General features: G+C 40.6%; 1 protein-coding gene across 3 annotated transcripts; it reads right to left on the bottom strand.

Moving 5' to 3' along the window:
* Positions 1-173: 173 nt before the first annotated feature.
* CEP70 (centrosomal protein 70) lies at positions 174-20,469 on the bottom strand. Of its 3 annotated transcripts, none has more exons than XM_054043951.1 (18): positions 20,397-20,469; positions 19,441-19,518; positions 16,945-17,034; positions 16,485-16,584; positions 16,201-16,324; positions 15,582-15,762; positions 14,954-15,123; positions 13,687-13,746; positions 12,735-12,831; positions 12,287-12,375; positions 11,643-11,717; positions 9,927-10,029; positions 6,938-7,108; positions 5,779-5,925; positions 5,089-5,257; positions 2,851-2,965; positions 1,648-1,727; positions 174-361 (listed from the first exon to the last, which is right to left on the bottom strand). In XM_054043951.1, the coding sequence occupies exons 2-18, from the start codon at positions 19,447-19,449 to the stop codon at positions 300-302; spliced, it is 1,842 nt and encodes a 613-aa protein (XP_053899926.1). In that variant the 5' UTR covers positions 19,450-19,518; positions 20,397-20,469; the 3' UTR covers positions 174-299. The 3 variants fall into 3 exon arrangements, with proteins under 3 accessions (XP_053899926.1, XP_053899924.1, XP_053899925.1); XM_054043949.1 differs by having other exon boundaries at positions 12,735-12,834; XM_054043950.1 differs by lacking the exon at positions 20,397-20,469 and adding an exon at positions 20,289-20,306 and having other exon boundaries at positions 12,735-12,834.
* Positions 20,470-20,507: the final 38 nt, after the last annotated feature.

Genomic DNA, 20,507 nt, shown 5'->3' on the forward strand with positions numbered 1-20,507 from the left:
ACAAACTATTAATCGTTTGGCTTCTAGATCTACCAAATCCACCCAAGGATGGGGTAGAGAAAAGTAGACTGAAGCTAAGTTTTCTGTTCCCTCTTTTTTCAGACTAGTTATTTATGCTTTCAGGACCATGATCTCTTCCCTAACCTGGTCATGGACTAATAAGAGTGCAGCCATTAAGTTTTTACTCAACTTTTATTTTAGTCAAAACATTATAAAACTGTACATCAAGATCAAACAGGCTGGAGGTAGCAGTAAATATCTTAACACTTAGTCCTACTTACAGCTGAGTTTTAAAATCTTCATCGAGCTAGCAATTTCAGACTCTGCACAGCAGGTACAATGTCATCCAGATTACTGATCTCTGAAAACAAGTTAAAGCACAGGAATGAGACACTTGTAGGCTCTCATTGTTCTTTCTCTATACAAGTTAAAATTTTAGCTTCAGTTAGAAATGTTATCGATGTCTTCTTAGAGAAAATAAACCCTTTTATGGTTTTAATCTAAAACTTAAGTTCTCTCTGGTGATTAGCATTGAAAGTCCTTGACTTGACAGCCCGTCTATAACCAAGGGCTTTAGGCTGCTCATGCAAACCCATCCCATCTACTCCTGAAGTTGAGAGGAACAAGTCAGTCATGCCCCCTTTTTCCATGCATCCAACTGCTGCTTGTTGCCCAATCAGTTTCAGCTGTGCTACTGCTATTACTAGTAAATACCCTGCTGCAAGGCCTGGGGAAGGGTGTATACCCTCAAACTGACTCTTCCTTAAGATTTTGTTTATACACAGTAGAAGTTTAATCAGTGGCTATGACCCTCTTAAAAACAAGCAGAAATGCAACATGTAGCCAGTTGCAGCATGCACCTCCCAGCCCTTATTTACATAACTAGCAAGACTCTAGACATTTTCATCCAAACTCTTCAACCAGAAATCAGGCAACAGTCCCACACAGGGGGGTGAAGAATGGAGCTAAGTGACAAACAGCTCTCTTCTGCATGACTCACTATATACTTTAACAGCAATTCTTACCCAGGAATGCATGAGCCAAGATGGGTTAGGAAGGGTCACCCACTGGTTAGTCTAGCCTGAGCAGGAGCAGCCACACTCAGTGACATAGGTGAGCAAGTGCTGTACCAGTAAGGACAGTCATTACGACTTCTAAGGCCATATCCCCTGCTTCTTTGAGGCACAGGGGGGGACTTGAGGACTATCAGCATGTGAGTGGCTTAGCAGCCCACAGCTCCAGCTAAGCCAGCTAGCCTGGGATGAAAATCTCTAAACTTGGGCCAGAGGGGTAGTGTGAGGCTGTTATGTTTCCCTTAACTCTGGCTGTGCACACAGCATATCTTCACTGCAAACCTCATACTTAAGATCCAGGATCCAGTTGTTTTACCCCATCTGCTCTGAGGCTCCCCTGCTTCCCCATACCAGTGCCCTGCAATAAGCAATGCATGACATGCTAGTAACAATGGGAGATGGGAGGGAAGAGAAGTGGAGGGGGATGTTCAGTCACTGGCCCCACTCACTGACTTTGGAATTAAGGCTGAGGAACATCATGACTGTGTACACAAACAACACATTGACGTTTCCACTGAAGGTCATTTTGGGTTGAGGAAATTCTGGCTGAAACCATTTTGTAAAAAAGACTTACCTAAAACACACAGTAAATCTTGAATAAGTGCTTGAAATACTGGAAAGAAGTCTTCATGTTCTTCCAGTTTGTTGATAATACTGAAATGAGTCAATTGTAATTTTTTAAGGTTATGGTCCTGCACAAATGACTTATACAAAGGAACTGTGCAAACTTATGTTTTGCCATAACCAAGGCAGAAGTTTCTGTAAGTGACATGGCTTTGTTCTTTACAACAGGGGTGGGGAACCTGGAGCCTGCTGTTTCATTTCATGCGGTCTGCGGCAAGTGTCTGCACCATGGGCCAGAAGCTCTGCGCCCCTCCCCCGCGGGGCTGGAGCTGCAAGTACTGGCTCGCCCTGCTGCAGGGGTCAGTGGCCCAGGTAGAAAAAAAAGGTTTCCCCACCCCTGCTTTACAAGACTGGATCGGAGCAGTGGTCTGTATATATAATCCAGTAAATTGTCTGATAGGGTCTAGTACCAGCTATTTCAGAGAAAGGTGCAAGAAATCTTGCAGTAGGGGACTATTATTGACTCTGGCTCTTCTTGTTATCTATATAAATGTCCTGTTTAAACTCCTTTCTCCAATTATATCTTGAGCCAGTGAGGTTCACAGGCTGCTTGTACACTGAGTGAAAGGATTCCTTTAATTTTCACTGGATGTCCTGGGGGTGAAGAGGAAAGCCTCATGTACCATTATCTAGCTGCAGCTGCCTCCCATAATGTTCTTTCCCAGTGCGGGTTCAAACACAGACAAGCCCTAAAGCTATGCACATATTTCACAAGTGAAAACGTTATGAATCAGAAAAGCACTTTTAAAAAATATTTACAGGGAGCTCAAGGCCTGATCAATTCAATGAAATCAACCAACCAGTTCCCCATGAGTATCCAATTAAGATGTTTCAGCTGTAATAGTAGTTCTTCCTACCACACACATGCAATATTTGTTTTGTCTCCCTTGTAAAATTCACAACTTTAATAGGATATTGGTTTAAACTGACTATATTCTCAAGTAAAATATAGAAACTTTAGATCTTGACATTGGCCTTAATTTTTAGGGTTTTTTTCCCTCCCAGTGCAGCCTGGAAACATTTTCCTGAGGCAAGTTCTCCAGTCCACTTGTGTAAGAGTTAAAGATGGTGATGCTGAAAGTTATAAAGTAATCCTAGCCAGTTCTCATAACTCAGTCATGTGTTATTACACCTGTTATAGAAGCCAAAATACCTTTGGATGTCTTGGGTCCCCAGCAGCTGCTCTACCTGTCCAGTCACGTTTTCATTAATTACCTTACATAGCTTTCCAACAGTGTTCACCAGTACAGCAGGTGGGGCTGAATGATCTGGAAAGAACAAACGTGTCATAGCTTCCAAAAGAGCAACAACATGGAAGTATTCTATGCACAAAGCAATCCTAGTATCCCTGCTTTCACTAACCTTTTCACATCGCTTTCTAAATACACCACATGTTTCAGTATTCACAGGATACACCAGCTGTAGAACTTGTAACGCTTCACTTTACTAGCTGAAAACATGATCAGTATAGCTCGTTTAGAGTGAGGAATCTCTTAATGGCTCAAAAAGCACTTCTGTTGCAAGGGTTTCAAATTCAGTTGAAATCACATGGGTCTAAAGCGTGCTGAACTATTAAGTCTTCTAACTGCAGCAAGGATCCGACAAAAGAAAGCTCAATTTTTTTCCCAGTAACATTAATTCCTTCAGTCACCCAAGGTCTTCCCTTCCTCTGTATTTATTATGAAAGAATGCAACTTCCAAGGCTACCCAGAATTGCTAGAGGCAATGACCAAACCATTCATTTTGCCTCTAAAAAACAGGCTACACAACTGACCTTCATTCCCCAATATAATGGCTGATCAGTATTTTACTCTGACTGATTTACATATGCACCCCCAAAGCAGCCAAACAGCTAGTCCATACTGGTCAGTCAAACAGGAAGTGTGGTAGGAAAGAGTCTTGCACCAGCTAGTCCATGATCACACAAAAACCAGTAAGCAAGGTAGTTATTTGCTTCTGGGAGTAACTGAGTAGGTTGTCTTGAGTTGTACAGATCCACTTTTGACATTCTAATTTTTTGTAAAAAAAAATAGTACAAGGGAGAAAAAAAATTAAGTAAGCAAGCTATGGAAAAAAAAGACTGAAAATTGGACATGGGAAAGCAAAGTCACTGAGGAGAGTCATAAAAGATGTCTACAACAGCATGAGAATGGCTGTTAAGAGGACAGATTCAGTTATTTAAGTTGTAGTAACACAATACATGCTAGAAGATCTCCAAATGCAGACGAAAATTGACTTTTTTTAAACTCTCAACCTTCAGGTAGAGAAAGGAGTATAATGTACAAGTAAAACAATCAGAGGGCCAATAGATAGATGTAATATAAGATGTTAGTGTTTTTAATTAAATATTTTGAAAAAAAACCAAGTTTCCTCGCGTTGCTTCCGTTCATTATTCAATCACCACCTCTTCCCAGTCACAGCATGCTGCAGGTCAAACAACAATCACACAGATGATGGTGTGACAAAGTGGGAATTTTCTGCAAGTTTTTCAAATCCTATGTGTGCCTCAGTTTCCTTCTATACTTTGCATTGCTCCAGCACAGATGTGTGTGTCACCTCACTGTCTGGGTGGAATGAAAAGTCATTAGGAAGTGGCTGAAATCGACTCAGATCAACATGGGATTCAGAGAGACAATGCAAGCGCCACTGACTCGTGAACTGACACACTCGGCAGAGAAACCGAGGAGAGACTTCAGCTCGAGAACAAAGGACTGGGATGTGACCAGCAAAGGGTAAGTGCAGACTTCTGGTTCTGGAAGAGGCTGGCTGTTCTCTCCCAGGGCTAACTAAAGAGGTCAGAGAGAAACAGGGCCTAAGATGGAACATGCTACAACTTAACTGTTGGTTTGCTCTGGCTTGACCAGAATTGACTATGCTTTAACCTTTATGTCTTTCCATGCTGTGTTCCAGTTGACTAATAAATTCTACTGTTTTGAAAAGCTACTTGGGTATCACTGTGAATACTTGCTGAGGTGCATTAGTCTCTGTACAAGTCTCTACAGGGGGCCTATTTCAGTTGGACTTGCTGGGCAGAGCTCATGGTAAGCTGGAGCCCAGACCCTTGAGTCTAGGAGGCAGTGGTGCTTACCCTGAAGGAAGAACGGGACTCCTTGGGGTCTGGCACACTAAAGAGCTCCTCCGAGAGACTGTTTAAAAGCTGTGGCATAGCACCGATCCTGTTGATCCGTAACAGATGAGCTTCCCCTCCTCAAACTAAAGGGTAGTGACCCTGCCATGTTTTTATTTTTCTTCTCACAAACCCTTGTGACTGACTGACTACTCATTTCACAACACAGCTAGTGCATCCTCTTCTCTGTGTCAAGACCAACTTCTTCTCAACCAACTTTTAGTTACTTGTAAAGTGACTAAGTGAAAGGCAGTAAGTCCTTACCTAGTTCTAAGAGCTCGTGGAGGTTTCTCATAGCATTGGTCATTTCTCCAAGCTTTGTGTAAACTTCATTCATTCGCGGATAAACTCCATTCAGAGAACTCACGTCAAACAACTTTTGGAAGTGAGATACAATTGCGTACAATGTTTGTAACGAAGGCATCTGGCCATTCTGTGACAAGCACAAAAAGTAACTTCTTAGAGAAAGATAGCAATACCCTTTAAGCCATGGAACATATTTAAACTAGGCTCTGAAGAAAAATAGACTTCTCTTATTAAAAGATTAGGAATGAATTTATTCAGACGAAAGACATACTTTAAAAGTTCTTAGCCAGAAATGTCCACCAATGTTCTTTTGATATGAGGGTAACCTCACTTTTTAATGGTTTGGGGAATATATTTAAGGATTCTCTTTGCTGATTTAGAAATAGACAAAATAAGATAAGAGCTGAAATGTTGATTACACGTCTTAAGCCAAATCCATCCCTTGTCTGACTCCTTTGATTTAAATAGAGTTACATCTGGGATTAAACTATATTAATAGTTTTTGCCATAATATTTATTTTCATGCACCTTGCTCCGAAACCTTGTACAGGCTTTCAAATGCACAACTCTAATCAATATACAAGGAATACAAACAGGGATTTCAGAGTAGCTTTTGCAATGGAAAACATTAAACTTCCGAAAACTTACCTTGTCCTTATTTTCTACTTCTTCCAAGATTGTATCGACTATGAATTGTAGGTCTTCAACTCGAATGCATTCAGTGATGTTAAGTGCGTCTATAGTGTGCCAGGGCACCAACTCCAGTGATAGCTTTCTCAGGGATCTATGCAAGTCCTTTAATAACAAATAATGTAACTATTAAATAAGGCACAACTCTTAATAAAGTAGAATACCAGGCAATGAATAATTTTATAAATAACAATTAGGCAAATTGACTTAGTGCAAGATGCGTAATCTAGTGTTACAGATTTTAGATTTAGTTGCCATGAAACCAGTAAACAGAAGCTCTTTGTTTATTCTCAGGCCCAAGTAGAACATCACTGTTCTGTGTGCATGTGTGATTTTTTTTTAAGTGTAGTTAGTATAATTTTGTTAACAGATCCTAGTAGTTTGTTACAGTGGGAATGGCCTAACATCTTTATTTACACCAAAAAGCCAACAGTCTGGTAAGAAGGAAAAGATAGAACACTAGAACATAAAATACACAGAATATAAATTCTATGATTTTTTTCCAGGGACTCTTCAGAGTAATCCAAATGTGTTGTATGATACAATATTTGAGTGGAGGAAGATATTTAATCCTTTTCCATACCACAGGACATATCCAGGATTATAGCTTGGTAAATAATTGATTTTTCAATTCACTGGCAACTTCAGAAAGTTTAAAAAAAAATTGTTTCAGGTCAAATTAAAATCTGTTTTAATTTTGACCATTTTTACACAAATAATTTTTTTTTTTAAATAAAATTACAGGAAATTTTAGAACAAAAAGTTGTTACAAACTGAAGCATTGAAACACTGTTTTGAAATGAAACAAAACAGTGTGATTTTAAGTTGTTTTGGGAAAAGGGGTTTTCCATGAACCATCCGGCAAAAGACATGAATTTGCAAAGTGGTTCAGTGTCACCAAATTTCCATTTTTCAACAAAAATCACTTAGCTGTATCCAGGATACTACATTTTAAAAGAGTACGTGAATGAAGTGACTGGAATAATAACGTAAGAATTTTTTAAAAATTAAATTAAGCCATAATAGATTTGGAAGCTACATATGCTAATGTAGAACATGGAAAGAAAGAGATGGTCACCAGTTAAGGAATGCAAAGCTAAGTACAATAATTTATTACCTTTAGGGACATTAGCTGGTCTGCCCACATTTCCACTGTAGGAGGAAGGTGTTCAAAACCACATTCTTGTTCATTCTCTTTCATGTAATTTTGGACTGGCCCTTTACTCCACTTATATATTACCAGAGGAGCTCTTGGACTACTTATAACAGAATCAATCCTGGACAGCACCTTTAACACCAAAGAGATGTTTTTATTGCTCAAATAATCAATACAATGCTGTTATTTAGCCTAGGAAATTATATCATCGTTTCAATAGTTACACATTCACACTGTACAATAGTATCTGTATACTTCAACACTAATCTAAATAACTGATTCGAAGACAAAGATCTAGTCAGTCACATCACCATTTACAAGCCACTTACTAAAACGTTCACTAACAGTAAAAAAGTGTGCACACTTCACATGAGAAGACTAGAGAAAAATCTTACAAGACAAGCTTCAAAAAGTTATTTTGCAGCCCCTCAAAACAGGTGTACACAAAAGGACAGAGTCTCACTCAGAGGTTTGGTATGCATTACAACACATCTCAACATCTGCTGTTATACAGACCTAAATTCAACCAATGAAATGTACAAATTTTAGCCAGCATTTTTACAAGCAATTCTATTGCAAAAAACCACTTGTTTCCTTTGGAAATTGTTTTCATGGCACTTACATGCAGCATTTTATGTTTGTTCAAATGAACAGAAGAACCTCGCTAATCCACACAAATGGGGGAGGAGGTGAAGATAGGTAATGGTACAGAGTAGTGAGGTTTATCGAGTAATGACTGCCAAGCAGGCTCGGGGAAGAAAAAGGGCACAGTAATAGCAATGTTACCAGCTAATGGTGAACACATTAGCTCTAGAGCATTACTGCTTGCCTTGGGCATGGCCAGGTGATGGCATGCTACATAAGAATGGCCATACTGGGTCAGATCAATGGTTCATCTATCCCAGTATCTTGTCTTCCAACAATAGTTGGTGCCAGATGCTTCAGAGGGAATGAACAGAACAGGGCAATTATCAGGTGATTCATCCCACTGTCCAAACAGTTTCTGGCAGTCGGCGGTTTAGGGGGACACAGAACATGGGGCTGCATCCCTGACCATCATGGGTAATAGCCATTGATGGACCTATCCTCCATGAATATATCTAATTGTTTTTTTTTAACCCAGTTATACTTTTCGCCTTTACAACATCCGCTGGCAAAAGTTCCATAGGTTGACTGTGTGTCAACCTTGTAACTCTTCACAGTCAGCTTTGAACTTAACTATCTTGAGTAATTTTGTATTGTCTGCAAACTTTGCCACCTCACTTTTTATGCCCTTTTCCAAATCATGTATGAATATTTTGAACAGCACTGGTCCCAGTACAGATCCTTGGGGGACCCCACTATTTACCTCTTTCTACTGTGAAAACTGACTATTTATTCCTACCCTTTGTTTCTTATATTTTAACCAGTTATTGATCTATGAGGACCCTCCCTCTTATCCCATGACTGCTTACTTTGCTTAAGAGCCTTTGGGGGGGGACCTTGTCAAAGGCTTTCTGAAAGTCCAAGTATACCATCTCAACTGATCACCCTTATCCAAATGCCCGTTGACCCCTCAAAGAATTCTATTAGATTGGTGAGGAATGATTTTCCTTTAAAAAAAAAATCCATGTGGTCTCTTCCCCAACATACCATGTTCATCTATGTGTCTGATAATTCCATTCTTTACAGTAGCTAGACATTACCAATCACTATTTGAGTTATTCAGAAACATTTGCAGTATTTGATTGACAGCCACTAGATAAGTGGTGATGTAGATGGTATGAAGTGTACTTCTCTGGAAGTTACAGAAGCCATAGATCTTAGACCTTTCACAATTTTCTGTCAGTGATTTTCATGCGTTCAAATGGAACTTCACTTGTAAAGGGCTTGAAAAATCTGAAAAACTGCTTAAGATGCTTCTTTTTGTCTCCTACTTATGCCAAGCAGCACGCAAAACAGCAGGCGCTAAACCTGTGAAAGGAGCACTGTGCTGGCACTGCCTTGTCAGGATGGGGAGAGGGGGAAAGGTCAGAATGCTTACTTAGATTGTAAGTTCTTTGCGGCAGGAACCATTTATTTGTTCTGTGTTTGCACAGTGCTTAGCGCAATGGTGGGCAACCTGTGGCCCATCAGGGTAATCTGCTGGTGGGCCGCAAGACAGTGTTTACATTGACCGTCCACAGTCAGCTCCCATTGGCCGTGGTTCACCGTTCCCAGCCACTGGGAGCTGCGGTAAGCAGTGACCAGCACATCCCTGCAGCCCATGCTGCTTCCCGCAGCTCCCATTGGCCGGAACAGCAAACTGTGATTACTGGAAGCTGCGGCCGGTCAACATAAACACTGTCTTGCAGCCCGCCAGCGGATTATTCTGACAGGCCACAGGTTGCCCACCACTGGCCTAGCGCAATGGGTCCTGGTTCATGACTCGGGATCTAAGACACTACCACAATACAAATAATAAATACAAAAATGTAAACATACCTCACCTTGCATGTCACAGTAACACTCATCCCTCATGACACTGTTACCCTCGAGTTCACATTTAGCTAACCCACTATATTTTTTGCAGGGAGAAGTTTCCCCACAGTACAAAGGAATGACTTCAGTTCCTCCATGCCTCTTAAGCCCTTAACATGGAGCATAAGTATTGCAAAGGGCATTGAGCAGGCCTTCTATCCTGGAAAGAGTTTCAGGCACTGTCACTTCTGTCCTTTGTCAATCCGTTCTCTCTGCCTCCTTGCAATCTGATGTGGTAATTTACACTATAATAGGTTCATGCCAAATAGCCTTATCCTTAGTGCAAAAATGCTGACTATTAAACATTATGAGGCATGGGACTACATATGAAAACTCTGAATCACAACACCACATACTTAAGTTTAAATAGTTATATGAGATTAGTCTTATGTTTTGTTATAGAACAGTTAGCTATAATTGAAAACAATCCATTTGAAATGTGTATCTATACCTGTAAGTATCTCTTGCAACCTGCTTGTAGCTGATCTTCTCCTGTCACACTCTCAGATTCATTGTTTTCTTTTATCTTTTCTCCCCTAATAATCCCATATGATCTACATGCAAAACAAATACAGCATTTCACACAAGGTCTCCCAATAGCAGCATTTCGTTTCAACCTGAGTAGAGGAAAAATACACTGGCACTTACAGCTAAAATCTCCATCTTTTTTAGTCTTATTATATTTACACAGACAGCTTTATATGTGCACTTTTTTCCCCATTTACATCATATTATTGAAATCAGATCATCTTAAACAGAAAGTTTTAAAATTAAAAGTTGTGCCCTAAACACTAAGCATGTGAAAATTCAAAGGTAAAAGCTGACACTGAACTCACTAACACACTATTCCCCAGTTGTGATTAGATGGTGCAAGGTCAGTGTGCAGTATTATACAACATAAGGGTACCCAAGGATGAAACTGTCCTAGCAACCACCAATTTAAACTATGGTTAGCATGGATTAGCAAGGGCTAGATTGTGTTACCCTCTTTATGTTGAGCAGTGTCTGACTATACAATAAATCCCACTGACATCAACTATTTGAGGAGTAAGACACTACTCAACTTGAGTATCATAATCTAGCCTCAGAAGTTTTTGCTCTTAACCTTCAAGGTACTACACAATTCTATTCCAGTCTACATCTCCACTGTCATCCCGTTCTAAACTCACATGCACACCTGCTCTTTGCAAGCTATCCCCACCTTTAAATGGAAAAATTCTTGCAATTCTTACAGTGGTCAATGAATTGAAATTAATGAGAATTTTACTTGTGTAGGGACCACAGAATTTGGTCTTCAGCTTTTACAGGCATTTGAACATTTTTATAGCACTCTTTGACATAGTATTAGAGTGCCTTCCTTACATACTGCCTCTTGAACACCTTTCTTATCTTACTGTGTGAGGCAAACAAGCTCTCCTCAAGATGCACTTATTCTGAGAAGCCTATCAGTATAAATCCACCACCCACATTATATATTAAAATTAACAGATGAGAAAATGTTGCATATCTCTGAAAGTTCACATCCTGAAGTTCTGTGTATAAGCTATGTGTCTTCCAAGTTCTGTATAACTAGGCACGCAGATGGCACTCCACATATACACAGACGAGCGCGTGCAAAAACAGGATTACTTTTTTAGAAAACATCTGGTCAAATGATGCTACAGATAAATACCTCCTCCAGCTATGCTAGGTTTCTAACTTTTAAAACTCTTGCTTAACAAGGTTGCAACAAAAACTGTATATAACAGCTTATTCAACCAGTGTGGATGTGAGCTAACTGGGTTAGAAATAGTACTCTAGCCTAGATGGCTGGAACAGTTTGTAAACTTCCCCAAAACCACCAGAACGGTTTGGCCCCTTTCTCATGTTGTCTGAAATGGTGTTCAAAACCAATTGAAACAACATTGTTTTAAACCTAGGGTAGATGGGGCCCAGAGCGGAATTGTCGGGATGACATCCCAAGAAAAGACCTATCATTTCAGAGATGCACCAGCTTTCTCCATACGTACAGCAAAATATTGGTCATTAACCACGGTCTCATGCATGACACCATGGAACAGGTTCATGAGCCAGCATATAAACTGTACACAGTAGAACACCTTCACTTTTAAAACACCAGAGAGAGTAGTGAAAGTTTACACTATGCTGAAAAGTTAAATATACTTACTTGATATTTTTCTTTAGCATTTTCTCCAATTTCTTCACTTGCTGCTTGCAAAGTTTTAATTCCTGTGCAGTTGGTCTGTTGAAAAGAAAATATTTTATTATACATCATACTTTATTGGTGTCTAACTGAAAGTCAGGGCTACACTAGGAACACTTGCTAGTATAGCAATGTCTACTGGGAGTATGAGTCATTTTGCAGTATTTTTGTATCCACAAGATGACTGTTTAGACAGGGATTTGCTGGTATCAAAGTGTTTTTGCTGGTATTAGCTACACCAACAAACCTCTTCTAGCGCAGACTAGGCCTTAGCAGTAACAATGCTATTAGTGTAGAGATCCTATTCTTACAAACTGCTTCTGGCAGTCAGCTCATCAAGGGGGTCTCAGGCTCCCACATGTGCGAATGGCTGCACTTCCTCTGCCTCTGACCACTAAGTGAAGGGCAAGTACCCAACAGGGGAGGACAGGATGCTCAATGCAGTAACTGATAGTTCTCCTTAAAGCAAATTATTGCTGCAGCATCTTAAGATAATTCTATGCATTGTTTTTAATAGCAGGTTTCTTGGTGCACTTGTACAATTTCTGGTGTGTCATGATGGTGTTTGTTGAAATGTCTTTTACCAAAGACAAATTTTCACTTCTCACCTTATTTCCAGATCTTTCTTGAGATCTGTATTTTCACACATAAGTTGTTCATTCCTGGCTTTTGTCTCAATGAGCTGATTCTGGAAAGACTACAACACAGACTGCATTATCTCTCTTTATTTTTTCAAATCAATACTTAATCAAAGCACCCATCTAATCAGGTTGTGCACTTTTACATCTATAAAATGGTAAACTCAAGATATTATTGTAATATGTATATTATGATAGCACCTGAGACCCTAGTTAAGATAGAGAACCCATTGTGCTAGATGATATGTGAATAAACAGCTAAGATTATAACAACCCTACCTCCTAGGAGCATACAATCCCAAACAAGAGTGGGAGTAGAAGAATAAAATCAAATACATACATAACAAGTACTTATTTTTTCCCCACGTGTAACCATTGTTTTTAGATCTGCATTTATTAATAGCTAGCAGTTCCATACCGTAAGCAATGCTCTATAGTTAGGTGTGGCATCTAGATTTAAGAATTCTTCTTTGCCTTTTCCTTCTCCTTGTACATGATCTGTATCTTTTTTATTTCTGCTTTGGGTGGAGAAGAGGGAAAATAAACAAACTCCATTTTACTGAAATTCAATACACATGAATAAATTGCTTAACCAACAGAAGTTACACTAAATGATGTGACCACAAATGAAAAGCAGAACAGCATCCCGTTCTCAGACCACACACTCCTCCTAATTTCTCTCAGGCTGCATTTCATTTACTGAATCAAATGCCCTGGACCAACTAGAGGGAAGCCCAATGCAAGCAGATTACACTGCTCAATTTCCAAGCAGATCATCTGAGATTATTGGGTCAGTTGCATGCTGGATGCTTTGCACCACCAGATAGAACTGCTATGCCAGGGGAGTTCCATCTCCTGGACCCTAGCGGAGGGGCAACGGCCAGAGGAAAAAGCAACACAGCTGGGGCATGTATATGCTCTGCACTTCCTGACTGTGGGCAGTCAGATACAAAAGCTGGAGCAACCTTTGGCCCACTCTAGTTTATGCCATGAACAAAGCTGGTGGTGTACCTATCCCTCTTCCTCCGCCGTGGATGCCGATCAGAATCGGGGCATAGTATCTAAACCTGAAGGCCATTGTAGTCCCTTGCTACTTTTAACATGCTAGTGATTTTTGGATCACATAATATGTAACATTAACCACTTTAATTTTCAATTGGGGCAAACCCTGAAAGTTGCTCAGTGCCTCTGAAGAGGTGCTGAGCTCCCTCAACGCCTCTGGTTTCAGCAGTAGCAAAGGATGCCGAGACCCTTACAGCCTTCCCACTGAAGTCCAGGGTAAAATTCCTATTGACGTCAACCGGAAAAGTATGTAATGTAACTTTATATACCATAAATTCAACAGTTACTAATGAACGGATCAATCCTACCTTAGCTCCTTTTTCATTTGATTAATCTGAGATTCATAATAATCAATTAGACTAAGAAACCTGAAGGAGGAAAGAAATGTATTTTAAACTTTAAAAATAGTCCACAAGCAATTATTCTATGTAATTTTAAAATACAATAATCAAAGTATTGTGACCAAAAATCGCTTGATGCAATTGCTTATCTCCCAAAGTTCCTATCTGTGCCATTTCTCGCTTATATCAGTTCAGCGAACGCAGCACAAAATAGCCATCACTTTCTAGGTTATGCAAACCATAGGTGCTAACCCTGTACCAGGCTGAAATTGGCAGCCATTCAAAAGAAGGTTGACTCGCTGTGCAGGGTTAAAAGCCAAATCTGTGGCAGTAAGGAGCACCTCACATACTTATCAGACTGCAAATAGATCCCCACCAGGGCTAACAACCTGACGAAGTTTCTCAAGTCCAAGGACTGGAGTACCCTAATAGGAGGGATTCTGATCACACGAGTGCCAGATAGTCTATGGACGCTCGTTTAAAAAGAAACTAGACATGAACTGGAGATGAGAGGCTCTCTTATCTACCAGAAGAAATACCAAGGCACAATTATTGAACAATTCTCCTAACAAATAGTCAACCTGAGGAAATGCCTCACCCCTGCTCATCCAACATTAACAAGAAAGTTAGGGGGTACAGAGCTTGCCAATTGAATTCCTATGGCATTCACATAAGCCTCTGTGAAGGCAACAGTCTATGCGACCTTATAATTTATCAGCAATATACAGATGCTACTGTATGTTGGGGGAGAGGGATGAAATCCCCTACATCAATCTTGGAATATGGAGCAGCCTTCACACACTGCCTCAGATGCTTATGGATAGGCTGCAGAGGCTGCTTTCTTTAATATGGGGGGAAAAAAAAAAAAGCTTACAGCCTAATTTTTAGAAATACAGATTGGGATCAATCTATCTAGTGGTATACGTTACACGTCTCCATTTAGAATTCTATTCAATATGGAAAGAGTGTCACTTTCTTCCCTTTGCTTCCACCTAGAGTACAAGGGCTGTAATTCTTGTTCTTCTCTATGAAATTACTTACCCAACTCAGTTTTATTATACATAAAAAATTATTATACAGATATGTAAAAAGGACCTGTAATTTCTAAACTGGCACTTCTAAGATGTTCATGCTTTCCACCCTATAATGAATAGTTATTTAAAAACGGTTTCTTCATTTTACATAGATATTATCAGGCTCTCACTTATGAACATGGTGGTAAAGAGTTGCTTACTGTTGATCTAAGAGAGACTTTGGGGCTCGCTTGCAAAACTGGCAGAACATTTTGTTCTGTGTGACAACACGCTGCTGCTCTTCCATCCCAACCTTATGGAGCTCCTTCTGCAAACGTGCAATAGTCTCTTCCTGTTCATGCAACTTTTCATTTTGGTGATGGTACTTTGTCTGCAAATAGGGGATAGGAAAATTCTAAAAGGAGTATGGCACATTGTGTGTACAACAAGATACAGAGTTGGCAAACTACAATGGTTTCACAAAATCTAAGTTCTTGCTGTCTACATGTAGTTACTAGGTGGGAGAAATGGGGGAAGTGGGAGAAGGGGTAATTTTATTCTTTATTACAACCCTACTCTTCAAAGAACTGTGTAGGGGTTCAAAATCATAAATACAAACAATATAACAATTTATAGTGACTGTTAGGTTTAGTGCAAGGGTGCTGGGTAGCGCTGGTGGCCTGTGATATACAAGAGATCAGACTAGATGATCTGGTGGTCCCTTCTGGCCTTAAACTCCATAACACTCTCACATCTGTTATTTCGATCACTGAAAATATTTCAAAAGCCCTTTAAATCAGTCAAAAGCATTTGTGGTTTGAGTCCCCAAATAGTTACTGTTAGAAGCACCTGTGAAGCTTGCTGATCTTTCTGAAGTTCTTTCACTTGATTCTGTTGCTGGCAAACTTTAGCTATACACTCATCTTCCAGCTGACAAATTTTGGATTTGATGTTCTCCACAACATTTTCCAATTCTTTGGCTCGTTGTTCCTGTCGACATGCCCGACCTCTCTCCTGACGTATATCATCCCTAATTTAAAACAAAACAAAAATATGGAGCCCTACCTTCATTTATAATAAACTCACTTCAGTATTGTAGTGAAATACTGGTATTTTTGGAGGATAGGCCCCAAAGACAAGGCACAAGGGGACTCTCAGTAGCAGCCCATGGAAGTAGGGTAGTGAGGCAGGCCAGCTCCACTGGCCAGAACCCCGAGTAAAGGGACTACAGAAGCAGCTGCCGTAATGGCAAAGCAGCTGACCAAGTACCCCCATGACCCATAAATCCCACGTCCCGTGCAAAAGAACTAAGGATTTGGACTTAAGTGAGGATAAAAACTCCAATACTCAGAAAAAGGAAAGTGTAACTAATGGTTTGGTAATTTTTAAGAAAGTGTGCCTCTTGCATAAATATAGAACACGTTTTCACATTTGTGAAAAACTCCTTTTCACTGACAGTAAGTCTTACCTAAGCTGGCGATTAGCCTCTATAAGGCCATGCATCATTTTCTGTTGTCGTTCAGTGTCGTCCACCAGTGTTTTCAATGCAAGTCTTATCCCCAGTGAAGAGTGCTTGTCTAAAACAATCGTATCTGTAGACATTTAAGATAGACAAGACAGTGATAAAAGGAGCGGCAACTTGCACCTCCATAAACATTTGGAAGTGGAGAAGGTTATATCAAAAGAGGATTTATGAACTTAAGTTTAATATTTTTAAATAACAAGAGTTGCTAGAGAACAGCACTTCATTACCTGTCAGAGTTCTGCTGTTTCTTGGGTTAGCAAGACACACGGGTTTTAAGCCATGTCGCACTAATAATTTGTTTACGTTTTCCCATTCTGCTTGCTCCTGCTACAGATGGGAGGAGAGGAGGAAGAGAGAAGACTTTGAATTCAGAGTTATCTAATAATATTCAATAATTCTAGTATTCCCTCTAGTTGTGTGCACAATGGAACGCTTCTTCTAATGCCAATCAACAAAATACTATAACATGTCACAGTTACAAAAGGAACTCAGAACTTAAGCTCTTTCATGGCAGTTTAAAAGGCGCTCAGTTCACCTTCAGTGATGATCTGCAAGAAGCAAAGAAAAATACACCAAACTATACTAAATACTGCATGCTAACTCCTCAAACAATTTATATCTACATTTCAAAGGGTGAAAAAGCTTTGCAAATTTACACATTCTACTGTTTTTAAAAAAAGGACTTACCTGACACCATGATTCAGTGGACTTTTGTGCTGGAGTCACCTGCATAGAGCCTGCTGGGGCATTACTTGACAATGCACAACTTTGTGGGACCTGAACACAAACAAAGTAAAAGTTGCATGCTGAATGCCCTCTAATCCTTGCTATACGGTCAAGCCCTTTGTTTTCAGTTTTTACCAAAAATGTCCAGGATTTTATAAAAGCCTATGTGCTTTTTACTGATATTCACCTGAATTTTGGACCCCTCGAGTACACGAAAATACTGATTATGTTAAGAAAATACGTTATATTAAGTAGATGCATTTATGTTAACAATACACTAGTCTAAGTGTAAATGTGAGGCTGTCTATTAAAGAAAGGCAATCGTACAAAAAATATATGAGTACTTGTGAGAGTAGAGATCAGCACTCCAGTCCTAAAAAACCAGTAGTGCCAGAACTCCCTGGACCCAGCTCCTCACTCTGGAAAGAGATGGTGGCTCAGTAACCTGGGCAGTCCTGGTAACCAAGCCACCATCTCGCCTTCTAAAATGGGCCCAGAAGCAGAAGAGGTGGAAGAGGCAGCATGAGATGGCAGCTCCTTCACCTCTTCCACTTTTCTCTATCTGTTGTTTTTTTTCCATCCTCCCGTCCCTTGATATTAACCCTGATATTTACCCAGCAAGCTGTGATGTAAATTTTTTGCACCAATTTTCATCCATTTTTAAATTTTTGTTATAAATACTAATAATACATTCCTGGAAAAACTAAAATAAATTAAAAATGAAAACCGACAGGCCTTGTATATGGCTCATACGAAGCACTGCATGAACCAAACACAGACCTAGGCAGAAGAGCTCCAAAGATGTAATAATGGTTCTACCATTGATTCACAGTGATCTTTTTTTCCATTTAGGAAATTTGTGAAAATACTAGGTTAGATAGTCTTTCTACACGTGTAAAACATGAATTATATTCACCCTACCCCACAGAAATGTTGCAAGTGCTTGTCTGTCAATTGGCCCAATCCTCCAGTGTTTCCAAATGTAAAGGCCTAAATTTTCCAAGAGTGGTTAGTGATCTGGAGCACCTCAGCTTTGGGGCGACAGCTTAGAAGGGCTCCGATTGTCAAAAAGGGCTGAGTACCCTACCTCAGAAAATCAGGCTCTTTTAGGGAAAACTGAGGTACCCCCAAATAATTACTCACTCTTGAAAACTTAGGCCAAAATGCCTATTGACATCAAAATGGACTGCAGGATGTTTTTATAAACTTCTCACACTGAGGACTAAAAACTATAATTTTGAAGCAGGCATATTTTTCTTAATTCAATTTACAGATAACTGTCAATGAGAGGCCAAGAACTTTAAAATCTGAAATCAGTGGGGGATGCTGGTTGCTCAGCACTTCTGAAAATTAGGCCACTTATTTGGGCAATTCAATATGGCTTTAGGAGTCTAACTTTAGGCACCTACGCCCAGACCCTCAAAGATATTTAGGCTCCTAACTGCCATTGATTTCAGTGGAAGTTCAGATCCTCAAAGGTATTTAGATATTGATTTCAATGGAAGTTAGGAGCTTAAATGTCTTTGAAGATCTGGACTCTATTCTTGAAAATCTTTGCCAGAATCATCTATTCAAAACAGATTTTAGTTTAATTCTTTTAATTTAAAAGTAAGAACAGCAATTATGAGCAATCCTACAAATAGTGTTGGCCAGGGGCATTTCTATAAACCCAATGCTTTCTCTCTTCCTTCATATAGTGATAATTGCCTACATTTTCATTTGGTAACTAGAGAATGCAACAAAATACCATAGTGGCTGTATTTATACAGATCGAGCCTGATTTCAGAACTGAAGTGAATGGCAGTTGTGAGTGTTCAACCCTCTTGAAAGTCACCCAGGGCTTGTCTACAACACGCAGCTTTTAGCGTTGTGTAAACGCTCTTTGTCTTTATTTTGTATTTTATTTATTTATTTAATTTAATTTGTCGGCACTTTTGCCGACAAAATACTTCCAGCCCTGCGAACGGCGTTAGCTTTGTTGGCAGGAAAGCGCGCCTGCCAACAAAGCCACGGTCACACTGCCACTTGCGTCGGCAAAACTTTTGTCTTTCGCAGAGGGGCTTTTTTAAGTACCCGTGAAAGACAAAAGTTCTGTTGACAACTTTGCAGCGTACACATACCCCCAAAAGGATTTTAATGAATTACCATACCACATGGATATGTATGCACATACAGCAGTTCATACTGGAAAATTATTAGTCTTTTTGGTTTATCATGTGCTGTGTTTGCAATGCACTTCAACGTTTCGTTCAGGGTGAAAGGCTAGGGTTATTTTTTGCAAAATTATAACGGTACTGCAGGTCCAACTGTGGGCCTACCATCTTTGACAGTACTGTCCATTATAGCCTGCCAATTTGCTAATTCCAGAAATTTTAACACAAAGAAGCATCCAGCAGGTAATCTTTAATAAATACATTATATGGTGCAATATACAGTTTAGATGAATTAGTACTATACCTCAGTCATAAGTTACTCCTGTGTTGTTGGTTTTCACTGTCAGATTGTTAAAATATCAAACTGATCTCTGATCTGAAGCTGTTCAAGTATCAAAGGAGAGAAAACAACAAAAGTCAGAAAACAACACTGAGTTGTGCCCTGCAATACATATTTTGTACAAGCCTCTCATTGCCAAACAATGGCATTTATAGGTATTATGCAGAAGAGGTTTGGCCCCAGACATCATGATTTTGCATCACAAAAGCATTTTAACTATAGACAGATACCACTATATGTAATTCAGGACAGTAGACAGCCCAATGCGCATATAGTAGCAGCCCTAGAGCCTCAAGACGGACAGCTGGCATACAACACAACAGTGGATGATGTATTTTGGCCTCGGACAGCTAGTTAAACGCCTGCTTCTTTACGCTCAGTGTTACCAGGCCAGATGGCTAAAAATCCCTATTCCTTTACCCAACAAAAACTGTCAAACTACTAGGCTGCATGCTCAAGCTTGGCCATACTCCCACCTCTCCTTCTTTGGTCTCTGCCTAGCACCCACCCCCTCCAGGCCTTCCTACCAAGTGCCGGGCACCTGCTGGCGCTCTCCAGGGGATGATACTGGTGAGATAAGGCGGGGGAGGTACTGCCTCGGCTCGGTCAACTTCTCTCGGTGAAGGAGACAGAAGTGGGTCCAGTAGAAGATGTTGCCTCCCCCACCTCGTCTCCCTCAGGGGCTGGGCCCAACACCGCAAACAACACGGGAGCGGGCTGGGCCGGTGGGTGTAGGGAGCTAATCAGGCCGGGCGGCGCAGCACAAGGCCTAGCGAGGATGGGAAATACACCCCGCGGGGCGGGGGCTGTACCTGTACCGGCGGGGGGGGGGGATCTCCCTGTACGGTCACAGCTCCCCCGACACATTCCCTCCCTGCCCGGCCGCCAGCCCAGCCTCGCCGCTTCCCGACCCTCCCCACCTGGGCTCGCTCGGCCTCCGGCCCCGCCACACGCTCCGCGGCCGTTGCAGAGGCGGGGCAGACGGAGGGTGACGGCGGGGGCCGGCCTAAGGGAAACGCCCCCCGCCGCCC

This window comes from Malaclemys terrapin, chromosome 11 (assembly GCF_027887155.1).
Source record: "Malaclemys terrapin pileata isolate rMalTer1 chromosome 11, rMalTer1.hap1, whole genome shotgun sequence".
Taxonomy (NCBI): domain Eukaryota; kingdom Metazoa; phylum Chordata; order Testudines; family Emydidae; genus Malaclemys; species Malaclemys terrapin.

Bases quoted from the DNA above. Each gene is read 5' to 3' on its own strand.
- CEP70 (XM_054043949.1), bottom strand. The intron at 15,124-15,581 runs GTGCTTCTAACA...CCCTATTTGCAG, and splicing joins AAGATCAGCAAGCTTCACAG to ACAAAGTACCATCACCAAAA. The intron at 2,966-5,088 runs GTAAGGACTTAC...TGTTCTTTCCAG, and splicing joins CCACGAGCTCTTAGAACTAG to ATCATTCAGCCCCACCTGCT.